Consider the following 16883-nt stretch of genomic DNA (forward strand, 5'->3'; position numbering starts at 1 on the left):
GCAAACTTGGCCCGCGGGTATCCTACAACCCGCAAAAACCATAACGGAGAAATTCACACATACGAAACACAAGTATAAAACACAACAGAACGTGGTGTACAAAAAATTCCACACATTCCCAGTATCCTGAATGAAAATAATTAATAAACATGATAAATGATAAATACTGAATCTGCTGGCACATCAGCACCAAATATTCATTAGGATTAAGACACTGAAAAGTTTGTGTAAGAAACTTCATTTATGTAGACAGAAGAATCATACAGGGTTAGAAGGACTTAAAACTTTTATTGAAGGTCAAGTTGCAGGCAGTGCTGGTTTACAGGCTATCGGTGGTGACTGTGTCGCAGTGCTGGTTTACAGGCTATCGGTGGTGACTGTGTCGCAGTGCTGGTTTACAGGCTATCGCTGGTGACTGTGTCGCAGTGCTGGTTTACAGGCTATCGCTGGTGACTGTGTCGCAGTGCTGGTTTACAGGCTATCGGTGGTGACTGTGCCGCAGTGCTGGTTTACAGGCTATCGCTGGTGACTGTGTCGCAGTGCTGGTTTACAGGCTATCGCTGGTGACTGTGTCGCAGTGCTGGTTTACAGGCTATCGGTGGTGACTGTGTCGCAGTGCTGGTTTACAGGCTATCGCTGGTGACTGTGTCGCAGTGCTGGTTTACAGGCTATCGGTGGTGACTGTGTCGCAGTGCTGGTTTACAGGCTATCGGTGGTGACTGTGTCGCAGTGCTGGTTTACAGGCTATCGGTGGTGACTGTGTCGCAGTGCTGGTTTACAGGCTATCGGTGGTGACTGTGTCGCAGTGCTGGTTTACAGGCTATCGGTGGTGACTGTGTCGCAGTGCTGGTTTACAGGCTATCGGTGGTGACTGTGTCGCAGTGCTGGTTTACAGGCTATCGGTGGTGACTGTGTCGCAGTGCTGGTTTACAGGCTATCGGTGGTGACTGTGTCGCAGTGCTGGTTTACAGGCTATCGCTGGTGACTGTGTCGCAGTGCTGGTTTACAGGCTATCGCTGGTGACTGTGTCGCAGTGCTGGTTTACAGGCTATCGGTGGTGACTGTGCCGCAGTGCTGGTTTACAGGCTATCGCTGGTGACTGTGTCGCAGTGCTGGTTTACAGGCTATCGCTGGTGACTGTGTCGCAGTGCTGGTTTACAGGCTATCGGTGGTGACTGTGTCGCAGTGCTGGTTTACAGGCTATCGGTGGTGACTGTGTCGCAGTGCTGGTATACAGGCTTGGTAGTGACTGTGTCACTTAGGTTCTGTTGTCCCCTTTCGACTTTATTCTCAACTTATTTTGAGTTCAAATCTTGAAATATTTATACATTACTGTAGCTTACACCCGAAATATTATGACTTTATTCTCGAAATTCATTAGCCTATTATTTTATTTTTATCAATGCCATAATACGCCATGGTAGACCTAAAAATAGAAATAAAGTGTGTTTATAATTCAACCCAGCTTGAACAGTAATATTAATAAAGATAAAATGATGCCCGACTCACTTTATATGCTTAAATTTTATTTTAACTGACCGCAATTTACTTGAATATCATTAAAATATTTTAGTTTGACTTGTACCTGCGCCCCCATCAGCCTGAGCATCATTGGTGTGCGCACCATGAACGAGGATTCTGTGGGCGTCCCTGGCAGGCGGGACCGAACCATCTTGTGGGTCCTGGTGCTTTGTGACCTCTACTCTAGTATATGCTTTGCATAATGCATTTGTCACTGAAGACTGTCACATCCGTAGTGCCTCAGCTATCCCATGTGCTTCTCCCCTACGGGCATCCTTGACTCAGTGAGTCCTTGGAATTGTCAGTCTGAGGTAAAGACAACTTTATCTAGTCTAGTCTTCCTTCGGTGTCACCTTCCCAGTGCCTAAAATAACTGATTTTCCTGGACTGATTTTCCCTCTCAGTATCTCTGAACACCTGTACGGCTCACCCTTTTCGTTCTCCATCTTTTTTCAATTGTTTTCCATTCTTATTTTTTCCATAGCAACCTAAAATATTGCCCATCATATATTCTTCTAGCCTATCCCCTTTTCATCTAAAGTCTTCCTGTCTGCTTTCTGTTCATTGACATCCCACCCTGAATGACCTTTCTCCTGAGGTGGAAAGTTCAGGTTCACAAATCCAGACCAAGATTTTGTTTCAACCAAGCAGATGAATAGTCTCTGAATGTGACTCTTTATGCTGAACTGGCTGGTTGAAACAAAATTGTGGTCTGGATTTGTACTTTCTGAACTTTCCACCTCTGCCTTTCTCTAGCCTGTGGTTTCAGGGAACACTTCCTGCCGACACATCCAATGTCTTCATGAAATGTTAATTCAAGAACTAATTCAATAATTTTGCTGTCTATAAAAGACATCCTTACGAAAAGTGGTCTTTTCTGCTAAACACAGATTAACCAAAGAAATTCACTGCTTCTGCTTTTTCCTTACCCACTCATTTCCTCTTTTACTATAAAATATTTACAGTAAAATTGTTTCAAAAGAATCTTAGTGCCTTTTGGCTACCTAGTCTTTACCAGTGTATTGCTATTAGCTTTCATGCCTGTGAGTGTTCCAGACTTTTCTGTGACCTTCCCTTTTCCTTTTCCTTACTTCACCAAAATCTTCCAGACATGAATCATGCCTTGACCTCTGTACCATAACACTGAAGAACAATGTCACATCAGTTGCAAGAATCAACTTTACTAATAAAATAATAATAATTACGAGCATAACACACCTCAAGGTTATATAGTAATTATTAACCTGTGATGGAGCGCTGCAAAAGATCACCCCCCCCCCCACACACACACACACACACACACAATCCCCCTACCTAAACCCAATGCAGATGATTTGGGATGAGTTGGATCATGGAGTTAGAGCAAAGTAGCTGAACTAGTGGAAAGTCCTCCAGGACTGTTGGAGAAGCATTCCAGGTGGCTACATCTGGAAGCTGGCTGAAAGAATGCCAAGAGTCTGCAATGCTGTCATCGAAGCAAAAGGGGTCTATTTTGAAGAGATCCAGGAAAATTGTGAGATATTAGACTTCATTTCCTCGAGGCTTTTTACTATTAGGTAAATAACATATCTAAAATAGAGACAAATGCATTAAAAGCAGGTGTGTCCTGAGTTTTGACTGGTACTGGATATTTCCTCCACTCGGGTAGAGAAATAGATTCACCACTTTGAGGAAATTTTCAAGACTTCTCTCCCCTAATTACACTTCATCCCAGAATTTCACAGAATGCACATTCTGCTATATAAGCATTATGGCTTTGAATATAATGGTTGGTGTTGTATACTTAAAAATCTTATTATTATATGGAAGCGGGAATGCTCTTCCTGGATTTGACTGCACTGCTGTTCTTTCACATACCCAATGTGGAATAAAAGGTTTAATTAAATACTTGAAATTGAGATCCATACCCTGGACCCAGTCCAGCCAAGCAGGGCAAAGGCGAAGTGGCTGATAGGCGGGGCCACCAGATCCACACGCACTGCTCTCCAGTCCCTCTGGGAGGCGCCATCTGCTTGTGCAGAATCATCCAGTGGCTTGCTCCTCAGCTTCAGAATCAGGAAGCATTTCGGATAATGATCCATGGCCTCAAACTTCCGGCTCGGTAGCTTTGTAACGTCAAATGTCGCAGGGTGGAGCTCATGGTACAGGAGGAGACCCTTGAAAATATTACGGAAAGTTGTAATATTAGACAGAATTAATCTGTTATGTCGATTCAATCTGCAGAAACAAAATCGATGCAATTTATAGAAAAACACATTAAAGTCAGCCCGTCTCTCCCTAAAAGTAAGCTGTTTCATCTAAGTAAGCTATTGCATCCAAGTAAGCAATATTCATTTTTGAATAACTGGAAATATGCATCAGTGTTTTCATGGCTGGACTATTGTAATATTGGGCTTCTATTGAGTTTGGCTATTAAGTTTGTTATTACTGTATGCATGTAATGCTAGTATATTTGACCACCATCTTCCTGTAATTAATTTTTCTTCTGCTAAAGGGTATGATATATGTTACTTATTGGGGCCCTTGGGGGTGAACCACAAAAACAGCTCTTTCTCATCTAGCCCAGAAAGCACAAACGGGGAATGCTAACATGGCAGCCACTGACTGATCCAATCAGAGGGGAGAACCATCTTCCCAAACACAGCCTAAAGCCTGTGTAAACCAGTTTCTCTTCCCCTGTGGTTAAATAGCTTGGAGGGGGATTAAATGAGCAACCAGTAAAACCCATTAAGCCGTTGCTCCCAGCCTTTCTCTTCATGGTAAACTTTCAGCATTGCACAAACCACCATATTTATTACATACCTGATATTTACTCTTCTCCGTTATGTATTTTGTGTCTTTATTCTTGTGTATTTATTCTCTTTGTAATTGTTAATTGTCTATTGTCATGACCATAGGCAGCGTAAAAGGAGACCCTCCTCCACCGAAACATCCCTCCTGCATTTCACAGTCTTTATAGCTTTTTATTGTTATATTGTATTGTCTTTTATTGCTGTTTTATTACTCCTCTTGTATTGTCCATTTTGCTGCTGTAACAATGAAAAATCTTATCTTATCTTATCTTCACAGTTACACACTGTGTACGGTTCACCATCCACAAATTTCTGTGATTATGAACAGTATTTCCAGCAACCAGGTATTGCAACAATAACACAAGGTGTACTTCAGCAGTTATTCTGTAGAATGTGACATTTAAATCATTTTTATTTACATTATACTGTAATACTTTAATATAGTTTCCTGTTGGATTTAGATATTAAGTATGTCCTATGTTATAATGAATAAATGCTTCCTTTTTAAGACGTGAATTTGAAATATTCTGTCTCTTATAAATAATAATTACATTATTGAGGTGTAAAGGCCACAGTTTGACTTGGGCTGGATTTGAAAAGGTTTGAAAGTGATTTAGGAAGCTTCATATCTGCACAGAGAGATCTCCCCTGTCATTTATTAATAATGCTGTTGCCTTTTTTTACAGCACCTGAATGTACTAGGTGCCCTTAAGAAAATGACAGAGCAAAATGACTGGGAGAAACCAGCGAGATATTCAGCTATTTAGTGAAATGACATACAAGAGGATACCGATCAGCTAGTGAAAGTACGGCCCGCAAGAGCAGTACCCTAACCTAACAATTACTGCGGGATCAGGTTCTAGATGGACAATTTGTAATGCTAATCGCCACAGCGCTTTAGAGCAGCAGAATAATGATGCAAGGCTGAAGCCCAAAGGAAATCAATCTGAGTGTCCCTTCGGGGCCCTGGTCATTTCCTCTTCCTGTCACTCATGTGTGACGGCAACGTCTCACTTCAGCTGGGAAGCAAAGTTACGATGACAGTTACTGCTAAAGGTTTCCCAGGGAGAGAACTATGGGGTAGATTTCACACTCCATAATGGTTAATTTAGAAAACGCATGACTAAAATTAGCTCAGAACAAATTTCAAGCAGCTGGCTTTCAAGATAAGGCAGCTGAAACAATTTCGCTCTGTGGCAGTTAGGTATTTTACATGATTAGATTATAATAACCTCTTAGCTCAAAGTAGTTTTCGTTATCTGTCAAGAGTTTTAGTAAACTGGAAACCCTGCTTGTAGATATACTGTAATTAACAGTGAACTGTATTCCTTTTAAGAAATAAAATATATGCTCAACTATTTAATGTTTTATTTTTATTTTAAACAAAAAAAATAATTTGAGTAATCCCAGTGTCAGTTTATAGCATAGTATTTACCCTCAGAGAGGGCTAATCAAAGTCTGTAAAATCCTAGTCACATCAAGTATTAATGCTACTTAAGAATTTTTTTATAATGAGAATATTGTTTTTATCGTAATATTTTATCATAATATTATGCATTAATGATTAATTAATTAACTAATCATCCTAACATTGTCACATTGGGACAGTATTATATTATGTTTCTGTCTAATTGCTGAATATACAGACCAGTATAAGGATTATATACTAGGAATACACAGGACCTAGTAGCAGGAGTCTCATGTACATGCAGCTGAATATTATTTAGCAAAATAGCAAACTGTAATCAGTTCCCCAGCAGGTGTCATGCGAATTCAGAGTAAGTTGATCTTCACTAAGCTGTTTACAGACGTGGAATTACAGAGGTCATGTTCAAACACTGGCATTAATCCACTCGCAGCTTGACAAGTAAAAAAATAAATAAAAAATAAGGGTATCTGGGGCAACTTTAAAAGGTCAGTCTTTCTTTTTATTTAATTTATATATTTTCAGTGATGTCAGAAATAGCTGACAATGCTGTGACCATCGTCCCTACCTGCCCCAGAGGACATTGCTAGACAGGGATGTAGAAAACTGATGAAATGCCATTTTCACTGTGAAAAGAAGATTTAAACTCCCTTCAAGTTGGAGATTAACATGTTAAGAGGAATGCGTTTGAACTGCGCGTTCTTTCATCAGTGCTAAAAATATTGAGGCCCATTCCTGAGAATGTAGCCAGTCTATTACGGGTTTGCTAGGATGATTCGCTTAGGGCTTTTACATTAATTACTTTGATTGTTGGTAATTTCGCTTTTGCTTTTATTAACAGAAATTGTATTGTAAAGGTATTGCTCTTTTTAAGTTTCAACATGAGTTTTATGCGAAATACATCAGAATTATAAATACTCATTAAATAATCCACGAGATAACCCTAAATACTACCATTAAATAGTCAAACTAATTACAGTAATTTGGCAGACAATCACCAGCTTTTTGCAAAATGTAACTAGACCTATTAAATTTTTGAGTGCACAAACTGATATGACGTTGGATTACTGACTATCATGCCTTGTGGCTAGAGTGCTCTTCCTTCTAAGAGTACATTAAGCTGGATCATCTCTCTCCCTGTTTGCCAAATATTTTTCCTTCCTAGACTCATTATTTCTGATACACATAGGACCAAAATGTAATATATTACAACAGGCAGTGTTTACAGTAATGTATGTAAATCAAAGTGTCCCAAAAGACTAGTCTATGTTTCGAGGATTAAAACTTTTATTTCCAAACTGTAACTTTTCTAAATAAAAATTAACTTCACATTTACTGGGGCCGCAAAGGGTCATTGTTGTGGTGTAAGTATATACAACATAAATATGCTTGATTTAATTGCTCTGCTATATTGTTTTAAAAAGCTAATCTTGCCCTGCAAAAATGAGGCAACAAACAGTGATTTACAAGCATTTGAAAATGTCAGCTTGTGGTATCCCTGTTGTATACGTAAAATGACTTTGATTTTAGTACCTACCGATATCCCCATGCTCAGGGGCAAGATCTGGTATGACAAGGTTACAAGATTTTTTCTCCACTTAATCACTGATATCGCTTATTCCCGAGGGACCTGTCACATTCTCCAGCATCTACTGCACACAATCCAAAGAGGAGGTTCTCATTTTCCAACACCCACTCATTTGTTCTAGCCATCAGCCCGCTGCCACCGATTCCCATCCACCCTCTTGCAACAGGAAGGGGAGATTACGGGGAGGTGGGGGGCATGGGGGTATTTTTGGTTTTAATATGATGTGAGGGCAAAGCTAATTATCTGTAGGCCAAGGGATGTGAGGCAAAGACGAAAATGCAGTTAAAAGGCTAGAGAGTTTATTTTTAAGCTGGGCCCTGACAGCCTGCAGCGAGTTCCTCATCCATATGCTCCATCGGCCGCTCCTCTCAATTTTTCACATTTTCTATTTTTCTATCAACTCAGCACCCACCAGGAGCGCGGAGGGGTAGGCAGGTGGCAATGGGGGACACACTTCTCGCCCATTAATCCCTCCAGGCTGACTGCTAAGATTGATTTGCCCTCTGATTTTTGCACAGGGACAGTCAAACGGGGAAGAGAGATGAGTTAGTAAAGCCTCACTTTCCCATGTACTCCTGTAACCTCTAACGTAAACCATGACCCCGATTTCATTAACAAAAACCCCTCCTGAACCGTGAAAGACACTTTAACTCGACTCTCTCACCCATTCGTTCATCTATAGGAAAAATTAAATGTAAATGTGAATCTCCAAAAGCATAAAAATGCAGATACAGGCAATTTTTTAAAGTGCATTTTTCATTAACCGATTCCATATTTTTATAAAAATCGGGCACTGGGGGTGCAATTAACCTGCAATAATTTCAAACTGAAAATAAAACTTCAGTCACAGGACATATTCATGCAAAATATCAAACTAATAAACTGAGTGTCTAGCACAAACGCAAGTAGTTTTTTATTATATAATTTTATTACCATATCAAGTGACCTACATTTTGCTCAAGGTTTTTAACAGGAGAACAATGCTGCTTCAGATATGGGGCATAGATCAGTGTAACACATGTAGTTTTGTTATTTGACATATACTGTATCTAGGCAATACTAATTAATATTATCATCCAAGAAGAGATATATAGTCATACATTACTTAACAGCAGGGATGCGTTCTGAGAAATGCATAGTTAGGTAAATCTGTCATTGAGCAAGCATGATAGGGTGTACTTAAACCTAGATGGTTTGGCCTACCGCACACTTAGGCTACAGTAAGGTTTTTATAACTAGTATTTTTTTATATCATTGTTGTTTATTATCCATCCATCCATCCATCCTTTATCGTAACCGCTTAATCCCCACTGGGGTCGCGGGGGGCCCAACGGGCACACCAGCCCTGGAAGGGTGCCAACACACCGCAGGTTGTTTATTATCATTTTGGAGTATTATGTACTATACATAATTGTATGTGCTATACTTTTATATGACTGGCAGTGGAGTAAGTTTGTTTACAGCAGCATCACCACAAACAAATGAGTTATGCTGCGATATGACATCATGACAGCTAACACATCACTAGGCGACAGGAATTTTTCAGTCCCATCACAGTACAATCTTTTGGGACCACCATCATGGTTCGTCTTTGACCGAAATGTCGTTATGTGCCACATGACTATTTTGGAGATATTTGCTGACATAAAGCAAACCTTTACATTTCAGCCAAACGTTTTATTTTACACATCAGATCTTTCATATAGCTGGCAGTCAAATTATGTATTGTGTTGCCTTTTTTTTCCCTTTGTTTAAGAAGGACCAGAAACTACGGATAATTACTGGATGGAACATAATGATCTTCACGGACCCAAATGAAAGTGTACGTACTTTAGTATGGAGCTTTTTTATAACACCAACCAGGAGGCTTTCTTCCTTTCCAGACTCAGGGGTGGTGAGAATAAAATCAACATCATGCCCAAACTCCTTCCCTCTGAGGAGAGAGAGAAGATCAGCTTTAATCACAAGTAAATGTCAACTGCTGTGTCAAGTAGTAAAAATATTTTAGTCAGTAGAAACACGGATAGAGATAAAATTTCATCATAATAGCTACAGTCACTCTTCATCAACACTGGGGGAAGCCAAGTCTCAGTTCAGGTTGATTCCTATGGCACCTATAACTTGTCTAACTTTCCTATGGGTGTTTTGGCGGTAAATCAGGATAGAACCAGACACAGTGGAGAGCAAGCATGGGAAGTAGGGCTGGGTAATATACCCTAAAACTGATATCACAGTATTTTCACAGTATTGATGTTTACCGCAATATTCTATAATTCATATGAAGAAAACTCATTTAAAAATATATATATTAATGGTAAAATATGACAGGAGGCTTTGAGTTTTTCCTGATTATGATGACCAAATACTAATAGTTATGGAGCATGTGACAGGTATGATGATAAATTACACCAACAACAGACTCATACCTCGATGAAATTAAATAGTGTATTACTGTATAACTGTTAAGTATGCAAGATAACAAGTGTTTATGCTATATCACGATACAATAATCACAATACAATATTTCATCTATATATTGCCCAGTCCTAGTATGAAGCTATTCATAATCCTGCTTTTTATTTCCTAAAAACACAGTTTAAAAATATTTTAATCCATCATACAGTGTGAAATGCATGCTATACAATGTCTTATTTAACCCCAATCTTTAAGCATTATATTATATTTCATATTCATGCACATACATTGTATATACATTGTGTATCAGTCACAGTCACAGTCAAGGGAAGGTTCCTCTCCAGAGAAAGCAACAGACATTCATACTTAATAACTACCAGTTTTCCTTGTCAGGGTAAGGTATGGAAGTGTTTCACCGTTGTCTTCTCCTAAACCGTTTGCCATTATCACCACCATGATCATCTGCCACTGATCCAGCTCTTAGTGTCTCTACGACAGTAATTTGCCAAGGATGATTCAGACAGGAGTTAAAAACTCCGGGCAACATAACTTTTAGCTTCCCCCATGCACGTACGCTTCCTCTGGCCCAGCAAGGCACAGAACCATGGGAAGATTTCTTGCATCATGGAGAAATGCTATCTATTCGGTCACCAAGTCAACATGACACAGCAGCAGTTAAGTAGCACACCACGTATAAAAGAACAATCACAGCTGTCTATTCCATGTCACAGATGTCTATTCCACGCATATAAACATGCGTTAATGTATAAAACACTGACTCTTTATAATACAAAATATCCATCCATTTTCTGAAACCGCTTGTCCTATTCAGGATGACGGGAGGTCCGGAGTCCATGTGCGCAAGGCAGGGAACAAGGATGGGGAGCCAGCCCATCATAGGCCAAAGTCACACATCATTCTCACCTATAGGCAATTTGGCAACTCCAATTAACCTCAGCATGCTTTTGTAGACTGGAGAGAAACCAAAGTACCTGCAGGAAACCCCTCAATGACACGGGGAGACCACGCAAACTCGACATTCATGAATCCATATCAAACCCTGGGCCCAAACACATGAGGCAGTACCCACTGCGCCACTGCACTGCCCCAAACGCAACATATTTCACTTCTAAATGTGTTCTTGAATAATTAGGCAAGCAGACAGTGTGGGAGTTCAGGACACAGCCTTGTCATTTGAAGGTTACTAATTCAGGTCATGTGGGATGGAAACCACACACCCTTAAGCAATGGATTTAATATTCATGGCTCCTGCAAAATTCCTAGGTGTATTAATTGTCGAGACTGTAATTTTCTTTAAATGTATACGTTACATAAACAAAACCTAATAACCAAAACAACATTAAAACACTTGTAGGGTTGTTTGTGTGTCATAAATTCTTTAAATGCCTAAATTTTGTTATCTTTATATTTTATATCTTACTCTCTTTTTCTGTGTTCTCATTCTCTTATCATGCTCAGCTGCCAGGGTTACATTTCACTATATGTTGTATGTGTACAACTGTGTATGTGGCAAATAAACCTCTTGAATCTTGAATCTTGAATTGAGATCAAACTGAACAACAAAAACCAGACATAACAAGCTTCATGTGTGGGTACAAGGTGGCTCAGAGCTTGACACAGTTGCTGAGCACCTATAGGTTGTGGGGCTGCAATCCGGTTCTGCGTGTTTGGAGTTTGCATGTTCTTCCTGTGTCATGTGGGCTTTCTTCTGCAGTCCAAAGGCACGCAGTCGATTTAATTGGTGTGTCTAAGAGAGTTGTAGTGTATGATTATATATGTGTCCTGTAATGGTCTGACATCTCAAGCTTTGTGCTGCCTGGGATAGATTGCATTCACCCTGTGACCAGGATAAGTGCTCAAATGATGGATGGATGAATGGATGAATACTCTGAACCAAACCACCTTATTGAGCATTCAGCTGTTCTTAATGTGAGCTATTTTCATTCACAATGTCCCTCAATACTTCAAAGAGGCTGCAGCAATGATTTACTTAGCATTTTGATTTGTTTAGAATTTTCTTCCAGTCAATTTAATGACAGTTTTACATACAAAAATTGCATTTTTTTAAGTCTCTTTATGGAATACAGTAAATGGTAAATGAATCTGTACTTACAGAACACAGCACACTAACCAAGCAGAAATAGTGAGTATTGTTATGAAATGGAAACTCTCCCTAGTCCATTCTCTGGTGGGCAGTCACAGCACTACATTAATCCACTGAAGGGAACTTGTCTCTATGCCTATGATGTCAATCAAGGCAGTGCCAACCAGTCAGCTGGATTAATGTGAAAAATACTTATTACTATGCATGTTAGATTCTTTTGAAAAGGCACTGAATAAATAAAAGCTTTAAAAGCTCATACAGAAATGAGAACAAATGATCCCTTTTAAAACACTCTTTCTGCTTCTCACTTTTCATGCTTGATGAAAAAAATCCACTTGTGTAGTCAGTAGAGAACCTTCAAAGGTCATCATACCCGTGCCTAATTAATAGTGTTAAAATGAACTGCCCACCATTTAAAACTCAACAAGCCATAGTAATAGATTTGAGATTTATGCCACAGAGAGCATTCAGCCAAGATCACTTCCTGGCAGAGCAGTTCATGCAGACTAACCCAGACAGATTTCCCGTAACTGCAACACTTGGAGTCTAAATATATCACAGTGGAAGCCACAAACTGGACCTCAGGATGTAAATTCACTGATAAATGTTGTTTTCTATTGAATGTATATTATAAATGATTAATATAATTACTAACTGAATGCATCAGTATGTGGATTTTTTTTTTAATTTTCGACTTCTTGAAAATTTGTTTGGTTTAATTATACAGTATTAAACAGGTGGTATGTAGAAACATTTAAGGGAAATAGAAAAATTGGTAGATTTGACATATAAGTAATGTCAGAAAAGACTAAGTACAGGCACAGGGTCTTTTAATATTAATATTCTGACAAACAAGTGTAATTATGGGAAAACATCTGACATACTCTGTAATATAAGTGGCACTTCACAACAACAGCAAAATTAAGAAAAAATGAAAAAGAAGAACAAAATTTTGTTATTCTAGTTTGATCTGAGACATTTTTATAGTAAATTGCAAACAAGACGAGGCTAGGAAATTATGATTAAAATATAATATTAAATGTAGTTCAAATGAAAAGTTACTATATGCCTGAAGTGTTTACATTATTGTTTGGACCCTTCAATAGCAGCCACATAGTCAAGAAAAGATCAAAAGAATACATGAATACATACAAAAGAATATATACAAGACACATTGTGATTATCCAGTGGAATCGTTATAGACCGAGATGCACAATGTCCTTTCCTTGACAGGCAATTTCAGGATAAGTACAAAGTTCACATACATCAGAAAAAAGAAATGATATTTAATGAACACAGAGAGTGAATTCATTCTTCTGTTTTGGCTGACTTTTGCATTTTTAATTTGCAGGATTTTCCGCTACAGTGCACTATTGCCTAGTGAAAATGTGTGGGCTGAGATAGATATCTGCCATGCAAGCGAATGGGCATTCAGTTTGTATTGTAAATAAACAGTAAACAAATTCACCGATCAGTTCCTAGATTCCACATACTTAAATATGTGCTTGCAGTGAAGCATTAAAGGATCAGAGGTTTATGTGTACGATACTGGTCCCAAGTGGGACATATCCAACCCAGCCTGTCAGCTGTTTGAGTCCACCTTGTGTGCTGTTTCGCTAAATGCGCCTCGTTCAGCAGGAAGATAGAATATACAAGAAAAGCCTTTTTACCATCACAGACTTGTCTTATCTGTAATAGCCCACCAGCCAAGGTTTGTTACTTAGCATTTGTCATTCTCCAAAATGAGTGTGGTTATTTGGAGTCTGGCTCAATTTATACAGACTAATGGGCATTTCTACAGATACAGTCAATGATGCTGCTTTTCATGGCCCTGCGACTCTGTTCACGGCACATTTTCATAAACGAGTTGCGCCTTAGCAGCAAGGAAACCTCTAGACATGACACAAAAAGTGCATGCTGAAAGCTGAAAGCTGAAAGACAACCTGAGCAACGTGGAATAATACAATGCCTGGGCATATTTCTCAAAAAAAATGTGAGTAAGAGGCCATCAATTAAATAAATTAATAAAGAAAAGGCCAAGATTAAGATCAAATTTACTATTAAAATCAATATCTCACAAAGTGTGAAAGGCCAAGCAGAAGAGATGAGTTGTAAGAAGAGATTTAAAAATGGACAGAGAAGAGGCCCCTCTAATGTGAAAGGGCAGGTCATTCCACAGCTACGACTTAGGAACCCTGAAGAGCAGCTGATCAGTCGACCTGAGAGAGCGGGTGGGAGAGTGAAGCTGCTCAGAGAGGTAGGGCGGGGCAAGACCATTCAGGGCTTTAAAAGCAAATAACAGAATTTGAAACTGAATCCTAAAATGTATGGGCAGCCAGTGGAGTGAGGCTAAAATGGGGGAAACATGCTCATATTTCCGTTTGGCAGTTAAAAGATGTGCAGGTGAGATCTGGAGGTGAGCAATAGAGGAGCCGCTAACCCCAACATAGAGGGCGTTACAGTAGTGCAGACGAGTAGTGATAAATGAGTGGGTTACTGTCAATAAAGAATTGGCTTTATTTTGGCCAGCTGCCTCAATTGTAACAAGATTGACTTGACAACTGCCCTTATCTGAGTGTGAAACTTAATGTCGGTGTCCACTTTAACCCCTAGGTTTGTGATGACTGGTTTACAATATTGTTCCAAGGAACCTAAATTTACAGTGGGGGTCATAAGTGGAGCTACCAAAAACCAACACTTCTGTCTTACTGTCATTGAATTTTAAAAAAATGAATAGCCATCCAGGCCTTTATATAGTCTAGACACTCAAGCAGCGATCTAACAGAGCATGCATCCTTCTTTTTAAGAGGTACATAGATCTGAGTATCGTCCAGGTAACAGTGGAAGGAGATGTCATGCTTCCTAAGTATGGAACCCAGTGGAAGCTAATAAAGGGAGAAGAGAAGAGGACCTAAAACTGAGCCCTGTGGGACCCCACAGGAAAGACGAGCAAAGGAGGATCTATAGTCCAAGACCAACACAGAGAGTTCAGTGCAGCGCCAAGGCACACATGGACATTAAAATCTCCAACATTAAAAACGTGATCATATTTAGGCATAATTCCAGCCAGAAATTCAGAAAAGTCATTCACAAAATCCTTATTGTATTTGGGAGGCCAATAGACCACTGCACACAACACTGTGCGAGAGCGACACAGCTCAAACATGCTCAGTTCAAAGCTGATGAATGACGATGAGAGCGACAACTGCTTACATTTATAATGACTCTTAAAGATAGTTGCTATTACTCCCTGACTTCCGTGGGGAGTTAAAAAAGCAACAATTGGTTTCACATCTTACAAAACATAAATGAACATATGCCAAAAATTCACATTGAATCCAACCTTGTCCTGATTGTGACCCTTTTTTTAACCCTTTTTAAGATGAAGTTACAGCACTGTGCAAAAGTCTTAGGAAAGAAAATGATGTTTAAATGATCTTCATGTTGGTGTATAGCTGTATCAGATTAGCCATTTCAAAATCACTCCTAAAATTACCTCAGTGTAAGCAGCAAATGTCCAATAAACCAGTGTATTTTTTTATTTGGACACTACCCCACCCAATTTACCAATTTAGCATATCAATACCTCTTTGAGTAATATAACTAATTAGGTTAATTAATTAATTAGCTGGTGCCCCTGAGGCGAGGTTTGGGAAACAAAATAATGTTTATCTACCCATCCAAGATATCAGTAAATTACTAGAGAAGAGAAGAAATTTTTGTTTATTTTTTGTGCTACTGTTAATATGCATTCATTCTAAGGTTAAATTGTGTTTTTTTTCTGAGAAAATATATTCTTACTATTGAGATAAATACCATTAAACAATTTTTGACTGGCTAAGTATTGCACAGCACTATACATCTGATGTCATTATTAATCTTCTGGTTGAACCAATCAGTTCTTTAATGAGTGTCAGTCTTTTACAGCAACTGTAATGCTTAAATACATTTTAAAGTTTAAGGTACAGTATGGGTTTGCACCCCGTCCTGGGTTACTCCTTGCCTTGTGCCCATAGTTTCCAGAATAGGCTCCAGACCCTGCATAAAATAAGCATATATATAAGATGGACGGACAGACGGATGGAGAGATGGATGTTTAAGATAATGGTTATCCATATTTGTCATTAGTCCAGTTTTCCAGTATAAGGTCACAGGCATAGCAATTAATTAGAATACCATCTTAATTATGAATCTCCAAAAAACAACCCAGATTAAATTACTTTAAATAGTCTGACAATGCATACAACATATGGAGTTCGATGTACTCCTTGATATGTGCTGCAAAACTGATTACTTGCTTTTCCATTAAGCTCTGATTTTATACTGCAGTGGCTCCTCTGTGCTGAATTACATATTCTTCCCTCATCTTTCTTTACAGTTTAATTGTAAGGGTTGCTTTAATTATTTGTTTTTTATCAAAGTCATCATTTACAGACAATCAATTATTATCCAAAACCAGAAAACAAATCCCTATTATATGTTCACTGTTAAAGATGGAACGTAATTGTAATTCAGCAAACCCACAGCATTTATTAGTTATCATTGAACAGAGAAGAATCTAAGCCATCCAGCCTCTCCTCAGTCATCTACAAAAGGCAACGTGCAGAAATACATACAAATATCCACATCCTGAGCATCCTGCTTCTCTATCACATGGTACAAACAAACAAGCACATACACACACACACACATTTTTATCCATCTCTTCAAGAGGATCGTCCATTCATTTCTATGGGAAAAACCCTAATGCCAACAATGACAACCCTAACTGCTACCCAGTCACAACACCGGAAGAACATGGAATTCCACACACACAGGTGGCATTTGAGCTGCAAATTTTTGGTGGTGTGAGGTCACCATGCTACCCTACACATGAACAAAAAAAATAAAGACATATATATTTGTATAAAAGTACTGCGCTCTTTACAATCTAAAGTTCAACAGTGAACATTTTGCTACTGGAACTGGGTCAGAATTGCTACTGTATCAAAGCTGTGAACTGGGGGTTACCTGAGT

The 16883-nt window shown here is 39.0% G+C and overlaps 1 protein-coding gene across 1 annotated transcript in view; it reads right to left on the reverse strand.

Moving 5' to 3' along the window:
• Positions 1 to 16883, reverse strand: part of dntt (deoxynucleotidyltransferase, terminal) — a 91138-nt gene that overhangs the window by 23704 nt on the left and 50551 nt on the right. Inside the window, exons 8-9 of the mRNA XM_072709612.1 lie at positions 9188 to 9260; positions 3429 to 3677 (exon numbers count right to left, since the gene is read on the reverse strand). Of these exons, the coding sequence (XP_072565713.1) occupies positions 3429 to 3677; positions 9188 to 9260 (322 nt within the window). The remainder of the gene's footprint in view (positions 1 to 3428; positions 3678 to 9187; positions 9261 to 16883) is intronic.

Source organism: Paramormyrops kingsleyae, chromosome 3 (assembly GCF_048594095.1).
Source record: "Paramormyrops kingsleyae isolate MSU_618 chromosome 3, PKINGS_0.4, whole genome shotgun sequence".
NCBI classification, from domain to species: Eukaryota; Metazoa; Chordata; class Actinopteri; order Osteoglossiformes; family Mormyridae; genus Paramormyrops; species Paramormyrops kingsleyae.